Below are 22,288 nucleotides of genomic sequence, written 5' to 3'. Positions count from 1 at the left end.
TTGAAATAATAAACGAAGAAATAAAAAGAAAAAGCGTTTAAGCCGTTTTTATTAACCTGTCCGTACATGTGGAACGGAACGAAGAAAATAAAGTTCCTATTTAGCACCCGGAGTATTTTTCCAACGCACCGACTCGCCGGAAGTGTAACGTTCGCTGCGTTCATGCGGTTCCATGTTGACAAGAGAAAGAGGACCTGACTCAAAAATAAATCATTGTTGGGATTAATAAGGGATATAAATAAACTCAGACATGTCCGACAACGAAGATAAGTAAGTAGCAACACACTTTTAAAAAACACCGTTTAAGAAATAACGGGCTAACGGTTGAGCCGGCTAGCTACACTAGCTTTTAGCCGGTTAGCTAGCATACCTTGATACAAACTTAATCTGGATATGTTTGATTATCTACGTCTTATATTTGGATTTTCTGTCAAATTTGTAGCTTCGACGATGGGGATTTCGATGATGCGGAAGAGGACGAGGGGTTAGATGATCTGGAAAACGCGGAAGATGTAAGTCTGAGCCGGTGAAGGCTGAACGATACTTGGGACACTTGGCTGGAGCTCATCTTTAAGGTGATTCGTTCTGTTTGCAGGAGGATCAGGAGAATGTGCAGATCCTTCCCGCTGGAGAGGGCCAGCAGGCGAACCAGAAGAGGATCACAACACCGTACATGACCAAATATGAGAGAGCCAGGGTGCTGGGGACGCGGGCTCTGCAGATAGCGTGAGTTGTTTGATGATGGATGGATGGATGGTGGGACTTTAGTGTCACTCCACCTCATTCTTTGGGCAACATAATGTTGCTGAACCTAGACCTGAGCAACTGCAGCAACCCCAGATCATAGCACTGCCCCCACAGGCTTGTACAGTAGACACTAGGCATGATGGGTGCATCACTTCATCTGCCTCTCTTCTTACCCTGATGCCCCCATCACTCTGGAACAGGGTAAATCTGGACTCATCAGATCACATGACCTTCTTCCATTGCTCCAGAGTCCAATCTTTATGCTCCTAGCAACTTAACGCCTTTATTTCCAGTTAGCCTCACTGATTAGTGGTTTTCTTAAGGCTACACAGCTGTTCAGTCCCAATCCATTGAGTTCCCTTCACATTGTACGTGTGGAAATGCTCTTACTTTCACTATTAAACATGAGTTCTACTGTTGTTTTTCTCAGGATTTTCTTCAGGCCACATTTCTTCCTGGAAGACGATGGTTCTCCACTATCCTTCCAGTTTTTAATAATGCGTTGGACAGTTCTTAACCCAGTTTTAGTAGTTTCTTCAATCTCCTTAGATGTTTTCTCTGCTTGATGCATGCCAATGATTTGACCCTTCTCAAACAGACTAACATCTTCTCCACGACCACAGGATGTGTCTTTAGACATGGTTGTTGAAGAAATGAGAAGCTACTCATTGCATCAGCTGGTCATGTCAGTCCAGACTGTGTTGTTGCAAGAACAGGAACATGTTTGTGTCTTAGCCCGTTCACCATCAGCTTTATTTTAAGTACAAAACATCAGAGAACAGAAATTCTCAGTTTAACCGAACGTCGATTCGTACCTTGACTCTCCAGTGGATCCTAGTTTGCTAATGGCTGTCACAGCAAGTTTACAAAGTCCACATAAACTAAAAAGCATTATTGTTGTTGTTGTTTGGGAGCAGCCTTTACCTGAGTAGACTCCATGGATTCAGTTTAGTGATTATTAGTATTTCTCTGTAGGTGTTGAATCAAGTTGATAGAACTCAATGATCATCTCCTACTGCCTCCTCATCAAACATCCACGCTGAACATTTTACTAATTTCTGTCCGACTCAGTTCATTTTCCAGAGTAAAGTTCTTCCACACAGCTTGACATGTTTAGTTGTGTTCTTCTTCCTCTAACTGCCACTAAAACGGAAGAAGAAGAAGTTCTGATGCTGCAGGGACATGGTTTTTGTTTAAGGCAGATCTGAAATAGATAACTACAGGAGATGAGGCTCGGCTGAAGCTGATCTGATCGTGTTAAAACCTCCTGGTCATCCCTAATTACTTACTAGTCTAACCAGAAGAACGCCCGGTCAATATCTGTCTTGCAGCGCTTTGTTCTGCAACGCTTTCTGTTGCAACTAAAGGTCACATCTGAGGTTTTATCTTGTCTAACCTGTTGCTTTGTCATTCTGCTATTTTTGAACTTCCTCTGTCAACATCCTCTTTGTTTGCCTCCGCTGCAACGTCTCTACTGAAAGGACTTAGCGACTTAGCTTTAATTACTGGGTCGCTGCCCCAAAAACAAGGCAGAGCCTCCAACAACACTTCACCCGCTGACTTGTCTCCAACAGGATGTGCGCTCCGGTCATGGTGGAGTTAGAGGGAGAAACAGACCCCTTGCAAATAGCCATGAAAGAACTTAAGTAAGTGATCCTTTCAGTTCTCCTCATTGCTTTATGAATTCATATAATAAATCTTCCCTCTTTTTTCTTTTTTTTGGTTTATATTTAAATATTTTGCTCGCCTCTTCCAACAGGAGCAGAAAGATCCCCATCATCATCCGTAGGTACCTTCCCGATGGGAGTTATGAGGACTGGGGCTGCGACGAGCTCATCATAACCGACTAAACGACCGGTCCGGTCTGTAGGAGCTACACAAACCCGAAGGAGTCCAAACCATGCAGCATTTATCGGCTACATGTTCAAGCCTAAACTGGAGCCCCGTCGTTTTCAGGTGTGAGCCTCTGAAATGTAAACCCACAAAATCAAAGACTGGTGAAAATCAAGAGCCTTGACAAACTGTTCCCAGTGTAAAAATGTTCCCAGAGTAATTGCGTTCATTCCACGCCACACTCAAGTCACATTTATCACTCAATCATTTTAACAGCTGCATTCTGACTCACGGCCACAAGGGGGAGACGTAACTCTGGACAAACACTCAAAATGTTTTTACAAAATAATCCTGTGTTATAAATGTTCCTTTTTGTTGCTTTTGTAGAGAAGTGAAAGAACAGTTTTATTGTTATAAATAAACTCTTTTTGTATAAATTACAGTTTCTAAAATGCATTTCTTACACGATGAAGCGTCACAGAGGTTTGAAATGAGTGTGAAGTGACTTTAACAGGAGTCAAAGCTGCACCACAGACGGTGTAAATATGCAATAAAAAAAAACTGGAAAAATACACTTTCTACTTTAAAATGCAACAGCTTGTAGTTGACATAGTTTGATAAATATTAGATTTTCCACTGGTGGGTAAGACGTATCTTCTTAAAACGGATTTAAAGTGAATTCACGCTTGTCATGTAAAACAGTTTCCAGCTGAAGATGGTGCCGTTCAACTGTAGGCATCTGTAGCTCAAAGATAAAACGACTCCAGTTCAGTACAATAAAAAACAATTAATTATGTGCACATTTATAGCGAATGGCCACAACATTAAAACCCAGTTGTGCATGAGACGTATAAAGGAAAACACGTTCCATCAGACCAGAACCACCTTCCTCCTCCGTGTCTCCGTGGTCCAGTTCTCATGTGTCCATTGTAGGAGTTTTCATCAAGAGGTCGGCATGGCCGCCCTGACTGGTCTGCAGCTACCCAGTTCACTTCTTTTCCATCCTTGGACCACTTTTGATCAGCACTGACCACTGCAGACCAGGAACCACCCCACAAGAGCTGCAGTTTTAAGATGCTCTGACCCAGTTGTTCTCAAAGTTGTCTAAATCCTTTTACTTTGCCTTTTTTCCCTGCTTCTAACATCGTCTATGTGGGGGGAACATCGATATAGACCATGGAACCCCTCATGACAACAACAAGTGCAACTGTTCCTTACATCCTGGTGCCACCTGAACCACCACCTTCCATTGCACCCTGGTCTAGTTCTGGCGCTCCGACACCTTTTCTATCAATTAGAATTCTTTTTTTTTTTTCAGCTATCTAAGTTATAGCTTCTCATTTGTTGGGTTGAATCGTACCAGACGGGCAAGTTTAGCTCCCCACATGCGTCAATGAGCCTTGGCCGCCCCACCACCCCGTTGCTGGTCCCCCACTTTTCCTTCCTTGGATCAGAACAACCCAAAAGAGCTGCAGGTTTGTAGATGCTCCACTTGTCCCCTTATGTATCTCACCAACAGACAACTCCTGACCCATTAGTGGTCATAATGTAATGGCTGATCGGTGCATTTTATTCTTTTTTTGATGAACTGAACACCTGATGTTTTCTGTTCAGGAGAGAGAGAGAGAAAAAAAAAGATGCTGATGGTGGTGAAGTATTGTGACTGCGGTGATGCTCTCTGCCTGCCTCCCCTCCCTCCATCCCTCCCTCCCTCCACTCCCCCTCCATCCCTCCCCCATGCGAACACGTACGCACAAAGCAGCCGAACAGTCGCTGTATTGTTTGGTGGAAATGGTTTGTTGCTCAGGCAGAAAGATGGCTCGGTGCGTGCTGGTGGAAGATAGAGGAGGGGAGAGGGAGAGGGTCTGTGAGAAAGAAGGGATTAGGAGCTTTTTAAAGCTGGATGATGATGATGATGATGATGATGCTCTGGTGAAAGAATCAGTGGATTACGTGCTCAGAGTGTGTGTATGTACAATACGCATGACATTTATAGAAAAGAAGTGCAGCTGGGAACAGAACCCGTGTAGAGGCGTGTTGTCCTGACGGTGGAGCTATGCAGACTAGTCGGTGCTGGCATCTTTAAACGCTCTAATCTGTCCTTTCACTGAGGGAGACGGCGCCTCGGGGTGACGCTGGACTCCTTCTGAAGCCCCATGTGACACCAGACCCTCCTCCAGAACAGCTGAGGGAATCACTAACATCTCCTGCCTCTTTCCCAAAGTTGCTCGCCCACTTCGGACACTTTTTTCCTCCTCTTCTCGTTCCACCTGTTGTTTCCCCCGTTAATCCCCGAGATTACGCGGCACCTGGAACAAACGGCTTTCGACCATTCCGAATTTATTTCGCTCGCCGGATCGCCCAGATTGGATTATCTCTGAGCTGAGTCGCTTCACGCTGAGCCCAGAGCCGTCTAACTAACCGCTGCGTTCTGATGCGCGGCCTGGCCTGTGTTTTAATTAATGCAAAGCCTTGCAGAACAAAGACAAAAAAAAAATGTTCCCAACGCTCTCTTTTTGAAGATTATTTGTGCTTGCAGATTATTGCAGCGTTCCAGATCAGATTACACTTAATAGATTGACCTGCAAAACTAAAGTTAGATATTACCCAAACCTCTGCAGGACGCCTTCTTTAATTCAGTATATCTCAACTTTTTCAGGGTTTTAATCTAAATTTCATCTAAAAACAGATTTTTTTTTTATCAGTGTACAGGTTGGGGGTTCGTACATCAATATTGTGTAGGTCTCCCTTGTGGTGGCTCATCAGAGAATGAACATGGGCCTGCTGAAGGTGTCCTGTGGTGTCTGGGAACAAAATGTTGTTAGTGGGGGGCCTTTGAGGGGAGGGGCCTCTGTGGATCAGCCCACAGATACTTGATCAGTTTGGGATCTAGTGAATTTGGAGGCCAGGTCAACACCTTGTGCTGTTCTTCATGTTTTTTTTAGTTGTTCCTAAACAGTGTTTGTGGCTGCATCCTGCTGGGGATGTCTGCTGCCATCAAGGAGTGTCATTACTATGGGGTGGGGGTGTCTGGTCTGGTCTAGGTGGGTGCTACATGTCTAAGTAACATCCACATGAATGAATGTCAGGTCCAAAAGTTTCCCGGCAGAGCACTGAATTGTCAATGTTATTCACGTCTCCTGTCAGTGGTTTTAATGTTGTGGCTGATTGGTGCATGTGCAGAGAGTGAGCGTCCCTTTGTGTCCCAGTGAAGCTGCAGGCTGGGTAGTTATGGGTAAGGCTCCCCTCACTCGCCCCGTTTCCCTCCTCCTGCTCCTGCTCCTGCTCCTGCTCCCCTCCCTCCCCTCCTCCCGGTCAGATCCCCTTCAATGGACCTCTTTGTCTTTCCAAAGTATCACACAGCCGATTAAAGGGAGGGAATTAGGAGTCAGGCTTAACCCACAACACACACAAACACACACACACACACAGATAGCATGCACGGTATAAGAAACCTGAAATATGTGTAAAGGCCTGCATAACCAATCGTAACCCCCCCCCAGGCTAGATTAGTTCAAGTCGTGGTGGGAGAGTAATCAGCCACAAGCTACAGTACACGAATCAGTAAATAGCATCATTAATTGCTGCAAGGACGTGGTTTTTTCTCTGGTTGCACAGTTTGTTGAAAATAAGGTTGAAAATGCTGCTTTAAGAGGCGGACACGTGTTAAAGCAGAAATAAAAAGAGCTTTATTTCAAGTGAGAGTAAAAAGATCATTAGTCACCATCACATGTTTAGGCTTTCGCTCCCGCTGTTATTTGAGAGGTGGCCGTGCTCTGCTTGGCACCGGTCACACGAGAGAGAGAGGAAACACTAAAAAAAAAAAAATGGCATCGATAGTCAAAACTTTTCCTTCTTCACGACGGAGACAGTGCACGCAAATATAAATAAGAAAATTCATACATGTATATTTCACACACATAGCAACGAGGACGTACGAGGAAACCCTTGTGCTGGAGGTAAATGGTTAAATAAGCTTCCAGTGGTGCATATTAAAAGAGAATAGATAATTTTTTTCTTAACTTTCCGAATGGATAATAAGATGCGTAAAATTAGTATGAAGGTAAAACCTTTAAAAACACATTAGTTTAAAAAGTGTGAATGACAAAAACAAGATGGCGGCGGTTGTGTCTCTGTTCCCTGTGTTAGTAACGCGTGTTGTTAAAGACAAGGCACATTTTTTATTTAATATCGGGTTAAATCTCTGGCAGCTGTTTATCAGTATTGGCATCTCCCAAACTACAATCAATAATCTGACTTCACACTGAATACTGTTCAATACGCACAAGCAAAAGCAAAAGGCAGTGGTGCAGACTTTCAGTGGAGATGATAATGGCGGGTACGTTACAGTCAGCAACTTTCTACGAAGAGTATAAATAGAAATGTTTTTCTTTGCGAGCATTCGTCACAAATACGTCAGATCTCATCAAAAGTAACTTTAGACACAAACACTTTTTTTTAAAAAGTAAACTTACAATAAACGAGTCGCAGCTACGAGGAAAACTAACTAAACTAGCTACAGAATAAACAAATCAAAAGGTAGTTTAGGGTGTCGCGTTGGGAGAAACGTCTATAAAGTCAGTTTCTTCTGTACAAAGTAAAGTTTTGGTCTCAAAACTTTGGTCATTTTACAACAAAAGTGGATTAGGCCCACTGTAGGAAAAAAAAATTGTTTTGGGGGGTTATTATTTATTTATTTTCAGAATTCAGAATTTGTTGAAAGAATTTAAATTAATATGTTGTTTTGTCAGAAATCTGAAGGAAAAAATGAATTCTGTGAGGAAAAAACTGAATTTTGAGAAAAGAATTCAAGTATTAAAGTTAGAATTTGAGAAAAATCTGAATTTTGTGGAAAAAAGTCACAAATTTGGGGGGGTCATAATTTTAAATGGAAAAGTCAGAATTCAGGCATAAATTCAGAATTTTGCGGGGAAAAAATCTAAATTCTGAAAAAGTCTGCATTTTTGAGAAAAGTCTGCATTTTTGAGAAAAGTCAACAATTTTGAGGAAAAAGTAAAAATTCCAAAATAAATTTGGGAACTAAACATCTGAAATCAGGGGGAAAAAAATCAGGATTTTGAGAAAAAAAGTCAGTGTTTAAAAAATATAGTCTTAAAGTCAGAATTTGAGAAAGAAAAGTCAAACATTTTTGGGGGAAATGTCAGAATTCAGGAATTTGTAAAAAAAAATTTTAATTCTAGTGAAAAAAAAATCCACAATTTGACGATAAAGTTTTGAATTTAGGAATTAATTCAGAAAAAAAAATATCGGGAAAAAAAAGTCAAAAGTTTGATGAAAAACTGCAGAAAAAGTTGTAGGAATTATTCGGAACAAAAAAAGTCATACCCCCTCAAAGAGTTTTTTTTTTTCCAATGGCCCTAATCCTCTACTATACATATACATATATATCTGTATACATTTCAAGTACATTTGTTTAAACTATGTTCAGATAATATTAACAACACCTCAGCATGGGTTCATGGCGTTTTTTGTTGTACAGTTTAAGTGAAACAGCGCAATCGTTTGAATTAATTAGGGACAAATGTGGCTCTGAAAAAAAAATGTCATTTCTTGTATTGACCTTCTGAAAATATACAAAGCCAACATGTGTTTGATAAAAGGTCGTTCTTGCCTGAGACTTAAGGCACCCCTTAATAATCATATGTATTTGGCTCCCTCACATGCTTCACGAAACAGGTTAGAAGTTCTCACTGTGTCCCTGTTTGTGCCGACTCCGCTGACGGCCCATAGGAAGGGCTTGTTGACTACAGTGTGCCTGCTCTGATACAGGGGCACGGTCCCCTACCACCTGTTTGGAGCACCAGAGGCTTTGCTTTGCTGGTGTCGCCATGGTAATAGACTCTCTGACTACTGTACGCCGTGTGCCCTGCAACAATCAAGCGCTCTTCAAAGGCACCACACTCCGAGCTCATCCTTGGGCTCCGACAGCGTTTTTGTTTTTTTTTTTTGTTTTTTTTGCATCTGGTCAAGAGCAGAACGGAGTTTCTCTTCTCCTGACTCCCCCAGTGCCTGCCCACTCCCCCCAGACCAGACCACTTTCACCAACGATGCTGCTGCTGCTGCTGCTGCTGCTGCTTTTGGTCCGACATCGGGGCTGAACCTGCACCGGCGCCCTCTGGTCTCGCTGTCTGTCATGGCCGCGACAGTGTTGTGTAGACGGGCTGCTCCCAGTGTGGGGGGCTGTGCGACTGCGACACGTTGACCGGGTCGGTGATGGCAGTGTACAGGGGCCTCTGTGAAGGTCCCATGTAAGAGAAGGCGGAGTACAACCCTGAGGCCTGGCTGGAGTGGGCGTAGTACGACCCCGAGGCCTGGTGGTCGGCGTATTCTGCAAACTGAGCCCTTGTAGCCAGGGAGGGGAAGGCGGAGCTGTAATGAGGAAGGCTGAGGGGGGTGTAGGTGACGTGGGAACCCACTGAGGCTGCCTCTGCGTAGTGTCCCGCAGCTCCTCCAGCTTCGCTCTTGATCTGGGCCTTGGAGGGGTCTGAGCCCAGAGGGGAGCTGTGCTGCTGCTGCTGCTGCTGCTGCTGCTGCTGCTGCTTGGAGAGCCAGGCTGCTGTATGTCCGCTGGCTGCTGCCAGAGCTGAGGAGATGCCGTAGGTGTAGGGAGAAGCTGGAGAAGCGGTGGCAGCACCTCCTGCCCCGGCACTCTGCCCAACTACCGGGTGCCCGTTAGGTGGAAGGTACTGGTCAAACTCATTGACGTCGAAAGGCTCCATGTTGGCCATCACCTCATGGCTCATCTCACCGATGTCCACATTACCAAAGTCGATGTGAGGTTTTCCAGATCCTGGAGCACCTGAGCTTCCTTCTGCCCCCATTGCGCCACGTGAGCCATTCCCAGCAGCCTCCCTCTTAGCGTCGCCTGCCTTCCCAGACTGGGGCTCCGTCTTGGGGGTGGTTGGAGGTGTAGGAGGACTGTGGCTCTGCCCTGCGAAGACACAAAAAAATTCAGTTTTTGACATACAGGGATCTAACAATGTAACAGAGTCGGGTACTAGTAGGAAGGAGGTTGCAGCCCACCCACCTGCAGCATGAGGGTGGTGCCCATCTGCCAGAGGGGACCTGGCTGCCCCACTGAGGGCCACATCCAGGTGGAGGCCCTTATAATGGGACTGGCTGTGGGTGGCATCGCCCTCCAAATTGCCGTCAGCCTCACTTCCTGACCCGGGCTTTCCGTTCTTGCGGCGTCGAGGCTGATATTTGTAGTCGGGATAGTCCTTCTTGTGCTGCTTCCTCAGCCTCTCCGCTTCCTCAATGAAGGGCCGCTTGTCGCTCTCATTAAGAAGCCTTGGGATAGAAGAATAAGCCTTAAAATCAGCTCAAATACGTCGACAGTACGCTTAGTCTTGGGATGGGGGCAGGGGTTCTGCAGTTGCCCCAGGTAGATTCATTCGCTACATGTGCACAGCTGCATCTAATTGGACAGTAATGAGATAACCAAAGTTGCATCCTGCCCGGGAACACGGGACTCAGGCTCCTACTATTACCACCGCTGGCAGGAATGCCATGAGAAACAACTGACCCTCTTCAGCCTTCTCCCGTTCATTGTGCTTCTGGGACAATTAACTAATCCCGACCGAGCACAAAGGTCAAGTCTTTATCTAATTAATAGGAGATCCTTACGAGGTCAACGAATTTAACCTCCCTGACCTTTACAGAACCTGGTGTTCTGCAGGTGTTCTGCAGGAGAAAGCGGTAAAGACGGGAGGACTCAGAGCTGAGCCAGCAACGAGGGTTCAGAGTCTGGTCAGCAACATTCGTTTAAAGAGTTTCGAGGTCATTTTTAACGTATAAATCTCGCAATTCTTCCAACTTTAAGAGTTAAACTATTTGTACTTTTATATTTGAACTTGTAAAAATTACATTTTTAAGAGCCCGCATTGCCAGGAAATCACCGGCGGATGAAATTAGCCTGGATTCAGGGAGCATGTGACCACGGCACGCTCACATGCTGCTCAACCGCTGAGCTGTGACCAAAAGTGGGCAACAGCACGGCGGCAAGGCACAGTCTCCATAAAGGCTCCTGCACACATATTTTTATTGGGAACATGTTTTTATAAAAGGGAGCGTTGTCTCGTCCCCATTACGGATAATGAAATCATGACATGAGGCAGAACTAAAACGATTTGAGATAAAAAATAATTAATCAGAGGGTTCAGAAACGCATGTTCAAGCGATTACTGCTGTGTTGTAAAAAATGTGTAGGTGGCAAAACGTCCTGTGACGCTATAACTCGTTTCCTAGCATTGGCACTAATCTGACTTTGTATGAAATCTATATAAATGGGATAAAAACTAATTTAGAGAAAATTAAAAAGCGATGGAAACTTTGAACACAAGTTGGCAAAGCATTTGATTCAGGCAAAATCGACAGAAGTTTTGACTTTTGTTAAAGGGGATCTACTGTTTTTTACAACCTGGACCTTATTTCTAGAATAAAATACGATCGTTTACTCACCATATAACTTTTATGTTATTTGCACTCCTTCAGGAGATACTTAGATCAGCGTATATCTATATAGTGGGAGTGACTGGGGCACCGAGACACATCCTCTAAATAACGCATTATCTGCCGTGAAAATCGTTCATTTCACCATTATTTTGTTATGATACTCTAGTGCTATTCCCCGTTGAGTCCAGAGTTACCTGTCATCTCTGGGAATCAACGGGGATTAGCACTAGAGTATCATAACAAAATATTGGCACAGTGGACGAGTTTCGCGGCAGATAATGCGTTATTTAGAGGCTGCGTCTCGGTGCCCCAGTCACTCCCACCATATGGATATACGAAGATCTAAATATCTCCCGACTGACTACAAATTACACAAAAGTTATATGGGTGAGGAAACGATCGTATTTTATGCCAGACATAAGGTCCAGGTTGTAAAAAAACAGTAGTTCCCCTTTAAGGTAAATTTTTTTTTTTACCCTGATGCAGCTATACTTGAACTTCAGGCCTGACACTGACCTTTGACCCTCACATAAACTCTGACCTCTACAGAGCAGAGTTTATTCTGAGCATTTTATTTGGAAAATTTGAAAAAATTTTGTTTTGTCTTCGCCCTAAATGCTTTGTAATCCTCCCTGACGCCTTTACTGTGATTGTGCCCCAGTTATTTGCAATTAATGTCAGGAACTACTACTCAGAAACCAAACCACCCTCAGGAAGTGGCCTCCTCACCTCCAGAGCTTCCCCAGGGTCTTGCTGAGCTCCGCGTTGTGCAGGTGCGGGTGCTGGTCGGCCAGTTTCCTGCGCGCCGCCTGCGCCCACACCATGAAGGCGTTCATGGGCCTCTTCACGTGCGGCTTGTGCTTGCTCCCGCTGTTCACGCGCACGGGCATGGGCACGAGGGTCCAGTCGTAGCAGTTGAGCACCTGGCTCACCGCCTCCCGGATCCCCGCGGGGAAGCGCTCGTCCTCGTCCTCGGATTTCACGGACGAGCAGCCCGCGGACACGTCGTCCAGACCCGCCAGCTGGTGCGGGTTCTGCTGCTGCTGCTGCTGGTGGAGAGGAGAGTCCCCGCCTCCAGCTGCACCGGAGGAATGGCCCGGGGAGAGGGAGCGACTGTCGTCCGACATCCCCGGACTGAGCTCGACCTCTGAAAAGCTCTGCTCCTCTCTGGACATCTTCCTTCGCGCAAGCCTCCGGGCGCGCAGAAGACGTTAAGGCCTGATCCTAAATACTGAGCTCTAGCTGCTGGGCTCCTGTTCCTGTGAATCCCCTACACTGACTGCACTGTCTCTCTGGCCTCCTCCAAGTTATAATATAAACTGCCAGTCCGTCTCTACTCTCAGCCTCCGTTGCAAAACTCTGTGAGGGTTCCACATTAAAGTTCTTTCCATCCGTGTAGTTGGTATCAGAGGCGGCTCAGTGCGCACCTTGGACCCCAGTTTACCTGCTATTGCACAACCCTCTGCGCCAAACTCGCCCGCTCTCACTCCCCCTTCTCTCTCTCCTCCGTGTGCCCCGCGGGTGAAATCCAACAAAAAGGACCTGAAACAGCGGAGGAGGATAGTCAGAGGTGCATTGGGTTATTTCAGGGAGGACCTTCTGTTGTCTGGTTAATTGTTATCAGGCTACATGTTGGCGAGTTTTGACTTAACCACGGGGAAGGATTGTTCTTGATGTTGTGTAATTTCTTTCCTCCCAGTGCAATAATTAAACCTACAAGACCTAAAATGAGGATTTTCTCAATGAAATAGCCTCCAGACCATAAGCAGAGGTCTTAGCGCAGCGCCCCTGTGCAGGCCCAGACCTCGCCCCCCTCCCCTAACAAGCTACTGTTCAAGGTTTTGCAGTTATGACAAGCTCCCCGGAGAGAGAGAGTGTTGGGAAGATATAGGCGGCCGCAGCAGCAGCAGCAGCAGCAGCACAGACCTTGAATTTATACTCTTGGATAAACACGACCTGGCGCTGGAAACATAAACCCCCGCGCGTTTGCTTTCTGTACACGCGTGTGTGAATTGGACACAGTCTGTTTGTGGAACAGGGGCAGGTCTGTGGGCCGGTGGCGAAACCTGTCCACTTTTTTTTTTTTTTTTTTCTTCATCCATTAAATCAACACCCCTGCCTTCGCCTTTTTACGCGTTAAAATCAGGGAGCTTCCTGTTAGAGCAGCGACGCACAGCCCGCTGGCTTGTTTTCTGCTTCGGTATCGCGTTGCAGGGAAATTAAGGGATGTGGCGACATTCTGCAAAGCTGTCAAATCTTAGCAGGCTGCGGGTTAAGAGAGGGAACACACCCACTTAACACTCGGGTCAGCTCGCAGGTTTCGCCTTTTTTCACGTTTTGCAGTAAAACTGAAACATTTTCTACAATTATTATGTTGGGATTTTGGCTGTTGTTTAGTAACCTGACCACTTCTTCTTCTTCTTCTTTTTCTTTACCAAAACAAACGCGGATCAAATTACAGATCGCGTCTCATGTGACTCTCGAATAAACTTGTTTCTAAAAACCAGCTTTTAATTAACATCTGAGTGGAGGTCTGGGTGAAGCTTCGCCATCTGTCTGGGGCGCGTTTTTTTATTTGATATCCGCTCACCACCTGGTCCCCGAGGCCGCTTCTCAGTCTGCCATCAGGTCTCCAAAAAGGTGCGTAAACACCGCGCGTAAATTGGCACCAAACGCCCCATTGCGCGCTTAGTCCAGTGTTTTCACCCCCTTTTGAAAAAGCGCAGTGATAGAGAACAGCTCGACTGAGTGGAGGGGAGAGGGGGTAGTTTCCTTTAATGACCACATTAATTAGAAATTATGTTTTCTCTTTTGCAAACTGAACATCAAATCAACAACAACAGCCAAAAAAAAGAAGCGCGAGTTGACAGTTAATATCAAAGACTGCGCCAAGAAAAACTTTTGATTTATCGTCTGATAGTATGCAGCCTAATTGTTTCCGACACGCCCTTTTTAGATAATGCGGGTTATTAATTTATATTTGAGAGCGCGTTTACTGCGCTGCTGTGCGGCCTAATGAATTTCACCCATGTGAACTCATTATCACCGCCCCACTTGCCAATAAGTTGGCCTTAATTTGCTTGTTCGAAAGTTTGTTTTGTTGTTGTTTCTTCAGTTAGGGCTGCGTCCGGGCCGCACTGCTCCAGTTTAACGGCGCATACAGGACAAAGCGGAGGATCTAATGAGGTAAAGTGCGCAAAGTCTGAACTGTAAAAGTAGTTTTGAGATTTTTTTTTTTTCAATCTCACGCAGCTCCGAGCTTCGCTTTTAAATAACAGTTTGCGCAATTTGCTTTTCTTAACTCCGAATGAGTTGGAAAGAGATTGGATTTTAAAATCTGCGCCAAGAAAGAGCAAATAAATAATAAAAATAAACTCACACGTCTGTTTAAAACATGAGCACTTGTTGCACTAATACAATAGCAGCCATCACTAGAGACACGCATTAATAAAGTAAAACATTTAAACTGTTTTGGAGTTTGTGACAGCTCCATTATCAGATGGTTTTTACGCAGGAAAATAAAAAATGTTCCAGGATGAACAAATGTGTCAATTCAGACCAAAAAAAACAACAACAAAAACAGCATCTAATGAATCCACTCAGTAATCAACAACAAATGCACAAATTACATTTCTAACTCTGAGGTTTCGACGAAGAAGAGAAGAAACAACCAAAGGTCGCAGAGTCAGAGCGGCCGCCGGCAGCAGAGAGGAAAAAGGAGATGGAAATGCTAAGCGTCTTACTTCAGCAATGAGAAAAGGAGGTCGCCGGTTTAGCACGAGAATCCGTCCAGTTTCCAAAGTGACGCTCGCTCCCCAGCCCCCTCGCTCGCGTCGCCCGAGTAGCTATGAATGCCCGCTCTGTGTGTCGGTACCAGGGCTTAAAGAGCTCCTTGTATGAGGCCGAGAGAAAAAATAAAAACGATGCTGAGGACTGGTCTTAAAGGAGCAGCGCGAGTATACGGACGCAGACTCCGAGAACTCTGATTGGCTACTCTCTCTCTCCCCCTCTCTCTCACTCTCCAAATCTATCTATCTATCTATCTATCTATCTATCTATCTATGTGTCTGTCTTTTCTCTGTGGTCTAATTAATTTTAGCTTACCCATATTATCCGTGCGTAATTTTACGCAAAGAATTAGAATAAAAAAAACGTGTTTTCTAGATTTAAACTGCGCACAGAGTCTAGAAAGTAGATGCATTCCGAATTAAATCAACTTTTCCTCGTCAAGAGTTTCATGCAGGTTTAGTTCACATCCATATTATCCAATAAAAGTGGTTTGTGTTCAGATACCAGGACGAGCTCGAGGGGGAAAGTTTCTAAATTTATTCTAAAAATAAATAAAATAAAATTTTGGCTTTGTAGTTTTGTAGGTTTCTGTTCAGGTCTCAAATATAGACACATGCAAATGAGAAGGGATTTTACGCACGTTTACGCACCAGTACGCACCGAGAGAGACATAAATAATAGATCTGATTTGACTGAAAATTCAAGTTCAGCAGGGACCGCAAGAATCAGTTATAACTTCTTTTTTAAAAGGCAAAAATATTTTTTAAAAAATGCAAACCACAATCTGTAGCCCTGATTATTATATTTAAAAAAATGGTTATAACTTCAAAACAGGCAGATTTCATCCATCATTTCATCCATATTTTTACTCTTCAGCTCCTGTCGCTTCACCCTCACCCCTCCCCCTCCTCCAGTGTAATCAGAGGCACACCACAGGTGCAGACTATGACCAATTAAGGGCCCTGTAATTGGTCAGATCTCGCCTCTTCGCGTCCACGTGTGCGTTTTCTAATTAAATCAACGCCTTAACTGAGACACAGCGCGCGTTTAAAACCAAAACAGTGCCGGTATGCAGTAGGAGAGAGAGAGAGAGGACACTGCGGGCCGCAGGGATACAAACACGAGCGCTGTTCCTCGCAACAATGACCCCTTGTATCCCCGCCGTGCGACACACTGGCCCCCCAATCCAAAAATCACCACTTTTTTTTTTTTTTTTTACTCCACATTAAGCATGAATGTTGACTGTGATAAGGGAATCCTAACCATGAGTGCATCTCTCTGTCCGATGCTCTGGCTCCTTTCCTTCCTTCTCTCCCCTCCTTTCTTTGCGCCCTTTGTTTTTTTGTTTTTTTTTATCACAGGTGAATTGTAATCATGTGATCAAAACGAGCGCACCCTTCCACCCCCATTAAATAAGAAAAAAGAAAGAAAGCAGTTGTGTGCGTTTGACAAAAGAAAATAAGGGGGGAAAAGCCTTGTGTCTTTCATTCTAGCATCGCTCCGTGTCTGTAAACTACTAACATATAAAGCAAAATGCTCCAGGAGCGCGGGGAGCACATCCCGGGGAGCTGCGGTGGGACAGTCCGGCTCCTGGAGCTGTAAAACCGAGGAGCTTCATGGAGCCACTCCGGGGATTTCCTTCCCGCTGTGCAGCTGGGAATTTGCGGCCCAGCCTCGGTTTGACGTGAGTGGATTTTTTTTTTGTTGTTGTTGTTTATGAATTGAAGAAAAAGACAAACAAACTTTTTATTAAGAGAAAAAAATAATAAGTTTGCTGGAATTTAATGTTTCTGCCATAATTTATTTATCTGTGTCGCTGTGACAACTTATTTACCAGCCTGACTTTTGTCTTTGATGTGAATTATCTGTGAGAAGACTTATTTCCAGAGAAAGAGGACTTGATGTTTGTGTCTGGGGGAAAAAAAAAAAATAAAAAAAAATTGCCTTTGTGATGTCTGACAGTCTCCAGAAATTAAATTACGCGTGAAGCGTTTAGAAAAACAAAACGTGTATTGTGTAATGCATATAAGCTTTAAGAGTTTCATAGCCTGTTTGAAGAGAAAAACTGACATGTGAACATATTAATGCTTCTGTAACTTTATATTGCTCCTTTTTATATTATTATTATTATTATTATTATAAATGAAAAGATCTATTCAGATGTCAAACGCCTCTACTTAAATTTTACCTGTTAATTGTTTAACATCCTAAAATGTAAAATTTTGTCCTTAAATAATTACAATTACATTTCATTTTTGTTTTCCAAAAAAAAAACTTTAGTTTGAAAGAAAAAAATAATTTGTGTCAAAATAAAGTTTCTGCAACTTTCAAAATAAAATGAAACAAGACTTTGTGCCAGACTTTATTTCAAATCAGGTCAAGATATGTTTTGTAAAATGTTCACAGTTAACAATAGATATAATTTTAAAATTCTTTGAATTAATAAACCTTAATGCAAAAACTTTAGGATTACTATAATGTCCAGTAATGACTCTTCTTCTTTGCCTTCTGTGCCTTCATGCAGTAAAAACCTGCTAAGTCTCTGCACAAATTAAATGCATATTTATTTATTTATAAGGCAGGTAGTATCCATTGCGCTTAAGTTTCATACACAAAAATAAAAGCAGACGTTGTGACTGTGAAGATTCACAGTCATCCAGGTCTGAATGAAACAGATTTAACTAGACGTTCTGAGGCGTTCGCTGCACAAACTGACAAAACGATGCAAACTCCACATGTTTGTCATGTGATGAAAATGAGGGTAGGGTGATGGTGTTTCTGTGAACCCAATGAGGAGACACAGGCAGCTCTTTAGGGTGACAGTTAAAGGTCGTCAGTGTGTGGGTCGGCCGCAACGAAGTTCGAGCCTTAACAGAGGCCACGAATCGTCCTGTGACCATGAGGCTGTGGGGTCCCAGTCCGCTCAGGGCTTAGACTGAACCACTCTAATGCACCATTATGCTTTTCTATATGAATCAGGAGCTGGAGTTTATGTGGCATAGCATTACAATAATGTTGGAGGCAAAGATACTGCAAATTTCTTTACAAAACTCAAATCTAAATGTGTGCCAACCCAGTTATCTGCTGCTAAAACTTATAAAAAAACAACTGGATGATCTTTGGTGGATTTTACCCAGATAAAAACATGAAGTATTCACAACTAAACCTCAAAGATAAACATGTTAAAAAAGCCCTTATATCAGTGAATCCCGTTGTGTAGCACGGCCCTGTTTGAGAGCTGATCACAGACTCACTCTGGCCGTCTGGGATCTGACTTTAATTCATTCACTCTGCCTCTCGCCCCTCATGCACCTGTGCAGGACAAAGCAGGTGTGTCCCCACCACCACCACCGCCACCATCGCCCCCTCTTGAAGTCGATCAGTCAACCTTGCAGAAGGATCCGGTGCCCTGTTAACTTTGCCGTTATTAACTCAATTACAAATGTAATCAACTCTGTCTTATATTTTCTGAGGAGCTCAAGCTTGAGGCGCCGGGGCTATAATAATGAGATATTGATGGATTCCCATTTATTTTTGAGCCCTAAGGGGAGGACGGAGGTCGGGGTCGGCCTCAGAAAGTCCTAACTGGAACTTTTTTTAGTTTCTGAAGCCACGTTTTAAAAGTAGCCCAGAATAATCACAAGCTTTTATAATTTCTCACATTCTTCAAGTGGCAAATATGAGTTGGATCTTTATTATGAATTTTAAAAGATCATTTAAAAGTTCAGCCCTTTACTTCTCTTCATAAATTCCTGCAGCGGTGTTACATTTAAATCAGTCCCCCTCTTTGACTCCTGTAAATCCCACATTTGTGCACGTACAACAAAAGTTGTTGTTGTTTTTGTGTGTTTGACTTGTTTTGCTCCAAGTTACTAGTTGTGTAAGAACCGGAAAATGTGATGCAAGTCTACATGCATCTGCAAACTTGTGTGTCTGTCTGTGTGTGTGTGTGTGTGTGTGTGTGTGTGTTGCTACCTTAATGAATAGCCCATTGTGTGTCCTGCTTCATATCTCCACTGGCCTGCAAAAGGAAAGAATCTAGTTACTTCAATTGTGTGAGGGGGGACATCTAAAAGGAACTGATACTGGGGTAAGGGTCCCAGGTGAGAGAGGGAGAGTTTAGTTACCTGAGGCCGATCTCTGCTGCTTTTTTTTTTTTTTTTTGGTAATCATCCTTCTACTTGTTGTTGTGAAGCTGGCCCAGCAGATATGTCAGATGTTCTTTCTCAGATGCCCATTGGCATTGATAATAAATTACGATCTGAACATTTCACCTGGTGATTTTTAGCTAGCAAGCTTGCAGCATTTCTCAAGGCGACTGTGGTCTCCTGATGGTGAATCCTTGAGGCAAGTTCAAGCAACAAACTAAATTCTGCTGTCACATGACTTTCATATGGTGTGTTGTTTTGTCTGCAAGGCCAAACATTAAAACCTCAGTTTTATTCTGGTTTAACTGAAGGAAACTTTTAGCCATCCAAGATTTTGGCATCTTCAATAAAATAATTGTATTGTAATAAATAAAAAAAGAGTTAACACCGCCTGGATCACAAGGTTTCAGTGTGAGGTAGGCCTACAGCTGCTTATCAGTAGTAGGAGATATTATATTTGAACAGATCCCAAAGGATGCATGTTTGCTGAAAATAAAATAGGTCCTAACGCAGAGCCTTGTGGTACTCCACAGGAGATGAGTGTGGAGAAAGGGAACACTTTTCTGATGGGGTGAACTCAAGAGACTATGAATTGTTAATGGAAACTGAGTTTTTGGCAACAATAGCTGAAGAGGGCCGGTAACCAAGTCCCCAAAGATTTACCACTTTAAAAGACCACCCTCCATTTTGGTTCCTACCACCAAATTCACTGTACTGCTAGCAGGCTTGAAGCGTTGGTGAACCCAGATGGACCGGTGTTGTCGATGACAGCATTTTCTTTTCATGTAGAAGAGCTAGCTCCCTCCATACAGTAGCAATATTTTGATGTTCTGCTTGTTTCACTCGTAAATACACAAGAGGGTTACCATGGCAACCAGGACCTGGAATGCCCACAAGAGACCACCTGTCAGATACAAAGAGACAAGACAATAGTAGAAGTTATTCCTTTTTTTTTTTTTTAAGAGATTGCAAAGGAAACATAGATAAACTACTGGGCCTAGCATGGAGCCTTGAGGTACTCCACAGGAGATGAGTTTAGATAATTATCACAATGAAACAACATCTACCATTTTGGTTCCTATCATCAAATCCACCATGCTGATAGTGGGCTTGAAGCGTTGGATGATCTCAGATGGAGCGGCGTTGTCATTGATGGTATTTTGCTTTTCAAATAGAGAAGAGTTGGCTCCCTCCATAAAGTAGGAATATGTTTGTGCTTAGAAAATTGCTGTTACCTAGGCAACCAGAGGCTGGAACATCCACTAGAGACTAACTGTTGGCTTCAAAGAGAGGGGAAGAACAATAGTAGAAAATATTCTCTTTTAACTGATTAAAAAGAAACATAGATAAACTACTGTACAATGGGGCCTAACATGGAGCCTTGTGGTACTCCACAGGAGATGAGTGCACCGGAACATATTATAAATTCTAACAGAAGCAGGAAGGAAACCACTGAAGGTCTTTGTTGCTGATGTTCAAGGTGGTCCCAAAAAGAAGGGATGTTTGCTCTTTGCTCTATTAGTGTCGTAAAATTGTTGAATCCTGAAGCATTGATTTCTAAAGATGTTTAGTTCCAAACTATCCCAATACATGCGTGCTAAAAACAATTAAAGGTTTATAAGAAATTCTTAAGTATAAGTAATTATTGTTAAAAGAAATAACATCTGGCTGGATATTGAGATACTTCAGCATCACATTAACCATGGTCACAAACGCAGGTAGCAGCAAGTAACAAACGTTAAACTCATAAAGTGACCCTTAAAACTGTGAGTTGCTCGGGGCGGCTGCAGCTGCGACGGCAACAAGAGGCAAGAAAAATGGGGGAGGATGAACAGAATTGGAAACCTCAATGGTGCCTTGTATCACGTACAACTGTCCCCGTCTTCCTTTTGGAAGAAACTCTGTAACATGCTATTTCACATGCATCAGTTTCCCAATCTATTGTATATGTGTCTTTATTCAGTTTATTTTATTTTTTCTTTTGGCCCAGACAACTTTCTAACAGATTTGGAAACTCCCAAACGATCCATTTCTGTAAGACAAGAGGACATGCTTGAGAAATGATAATTGGGCGGAATGAGAGGCGAGGGATGTGGAGATCGAGTCATTTGCAGGAAAATGTAGAAAACGATGTTCAAGAATTCCACCGCCGACAATGGTTTTCTTTGTCCGGAGGTTTCTGCTGCGTGTCTGGTCGGTTGCTGTTTGGGACATCATCACGAAAATCCTCTTTTTCCCCTCGGACACGAAAAAATAAATTCTTATTAAATGACTTATTTAGCTCAACAGCTGAGCACATCGACATGCAGTTCAGATACTTGAAAGTCTGAAAGTAACTTTTTAGCGCATTCACTCAATTACTTTACTCTTTATTTGAAGTTTGGGTCACTATTCTCATTAACTTCACTTCAACTGGAGGATAGTGGTTTTTATTCCACTATATTACTGCTCATAAAGCTTCTGGCTCTATATTAAAAATGATAAAATATGGTGCATTATTATAAATTAAGTTAAAAAACAACATATTTGTAAGATTTTACACCAGAAAAACTATTTAAAAATACAATTAGATTGGATGAAAATTGACAAATAATACAAATATTATCATAAACTAATAATAAAGTAATAAAAATGAAGATAAATTAGCATCTCTTCTGAAATGATGTGTTATTGCAAGACAAAATGCATTAGTCTTTGACAGGTGTGTACCTAATAAACTGGCAAAATGTGTGCTAGCTGCTTGTGTATTGAAATGAGATTAAATAAATTGCCAAATCTGGTCGCTGGTGTCTTTTTAAAGTTTGATAAAGCTTCATTTTCTGCTGCTGGCTGCAGATAGAGGTCGTCTCATGTGCTTTATAAATATTACTTAGTTTATTTAATCAGCTAAAACACTGCAAACACTTCTCTTGCACAATATCCAGTTCACAATGTTTATGTAATTGTTGTTTTAAGACTTGTTTGTGGGTTATAAACTTGTATTTCAGATTGTTTGGTTGAGTACGTTCCCACCTGAACACAACTGGAAAGGAATTACTTCAATGTCTAGAGGCATTACAAGAAACTTTCATTAGATTCGAGTCATTTATATCCGTATCGTTGAATTAATATCCTATTTTCTGTCCTTAATTTTCCGAGTTTGTGTAATGATGAATCTGATTTTGCATTCAAATCACTACAATAACTGTTTCCAAGTCCATAACGCAATGTACTGGCATCCAGCTGACTGGAAGTGCTGTTCACCATCGCTGTGACGTCCAGTTGCACCGACGTTGGTTCTGCTTCGTTGGTGTTTT

At 43.1% G+C, this 22,288-nt stretch overlaps 2 protein-coding genes across 3 annotated transcripts; one reads left to right on the top strand and one right to left on the bottom strand.

The window, feature by feature from the left end:
- Positions 1–112: 112 nt before the first annotated feature.
- On the top strand, positions 113–2,719 carry polr2f (RNA polymerase II, I and III subunit F). The gene is made up of 5 exons (XM_084570508.1): positions 113–270; positions 443–512; positions 596–726; positions 2,322–2,393; positions 2,507–2,719. Exons 1-5 carry the CDS (start codon positions 251–253, stop codon positions 2,595–2,597), a joined length of 384 nt encoding a protein of 127 aa, XP_084426634.1. The 5' UTR covers positions 113–250; the 3' UTR covers positions 2,598–2,719.
- A 5,250-nt stretch (positions 2,720–7,969) lies between these two features.
- sox10 (SRY-box transcription factor 10) lies at positions 7,970–15,059 on the bottom strand. Of its 2 annotated transcripts, XM_084570500.1 has the most exons (4): positions 14,799–15,059; positions 11,785–12,597; positions 9,629–9,891; positions 7,970–9,532 (listed from the first exon to the last, which is right to left on the bottom strand). In XM_084570500.1, exons 2-4 carry the CDS (start codon positions 12,228–12,230, stop codon positions 8,733–8,735), a joined length of 1,509 nt encoding a protein of 502 aa, XP_084426626.1. In that variant the 5' UTR covers positions 12,231–12,597; positions 14,799–15,059; the 3' UTR covers positions 7,970–8,732. The 2 variants fall into 2 exon arrangements, with proteins under 2 accessions (XP_084426626.1, XP_084426625.1); XM_084570499.1 differs by having other exon boundaries at positions 7,970–9,891.
- Positions 15,060–22,288: the final 7,229 nt, after the last annotated feature.

This window comes from Chelon labrosus, assembly GCF_963514085.1.
Source record: "Chelon labrosus genome assembly, chromosome: 21".
Taxonomy (NCBI): domain Eukaryota; kingdom Metazoa; phylum Chordata; class Actinopteri; order Mugiliformes; family Mugilidae; genus Chelon; species Chelon labrosus.
The sequence above is the reverse complement of the archived record's forward strand: the minus strand, read 5'-3'. Positions and strand labels throughout refer to the sequence as shown.

Coding starts and splice junctions, on each gene's coding strand:
- polr2f (XM_084570508.1), top strand. CDS start 251: ATGTCCGACAACGAAGATAA. Junction 727..2,321: donor ACGCGGGCTCTGCAGATAGC/GTGAGTTGTTTG, acceptor TGTCTCCAACAG/GATGTGCGCTCCGGTCATGG. Junction 2,394..2,506: donor ATAGCCATGAAAGAACTTAA/GTAAGTGATCCT, acceptor CTCTTCCAACAG/GAGCAGAAAGATCCCCATCA.
- sox10 (XM_084570499.1), bottom strand. CDS start 12,230: ATGTCCAGAGAGGAGCAGAGCTTTTCAGAGGTCGAGCTCAGTCCGGGG. Junction 9,892..11,784: donor ACCCTGGGGAAGCTCTGGAG/GTGAGGAGGCCA, acceptor TTCTATCCCAAG/GCTTCTTAATGAGAGCGACA.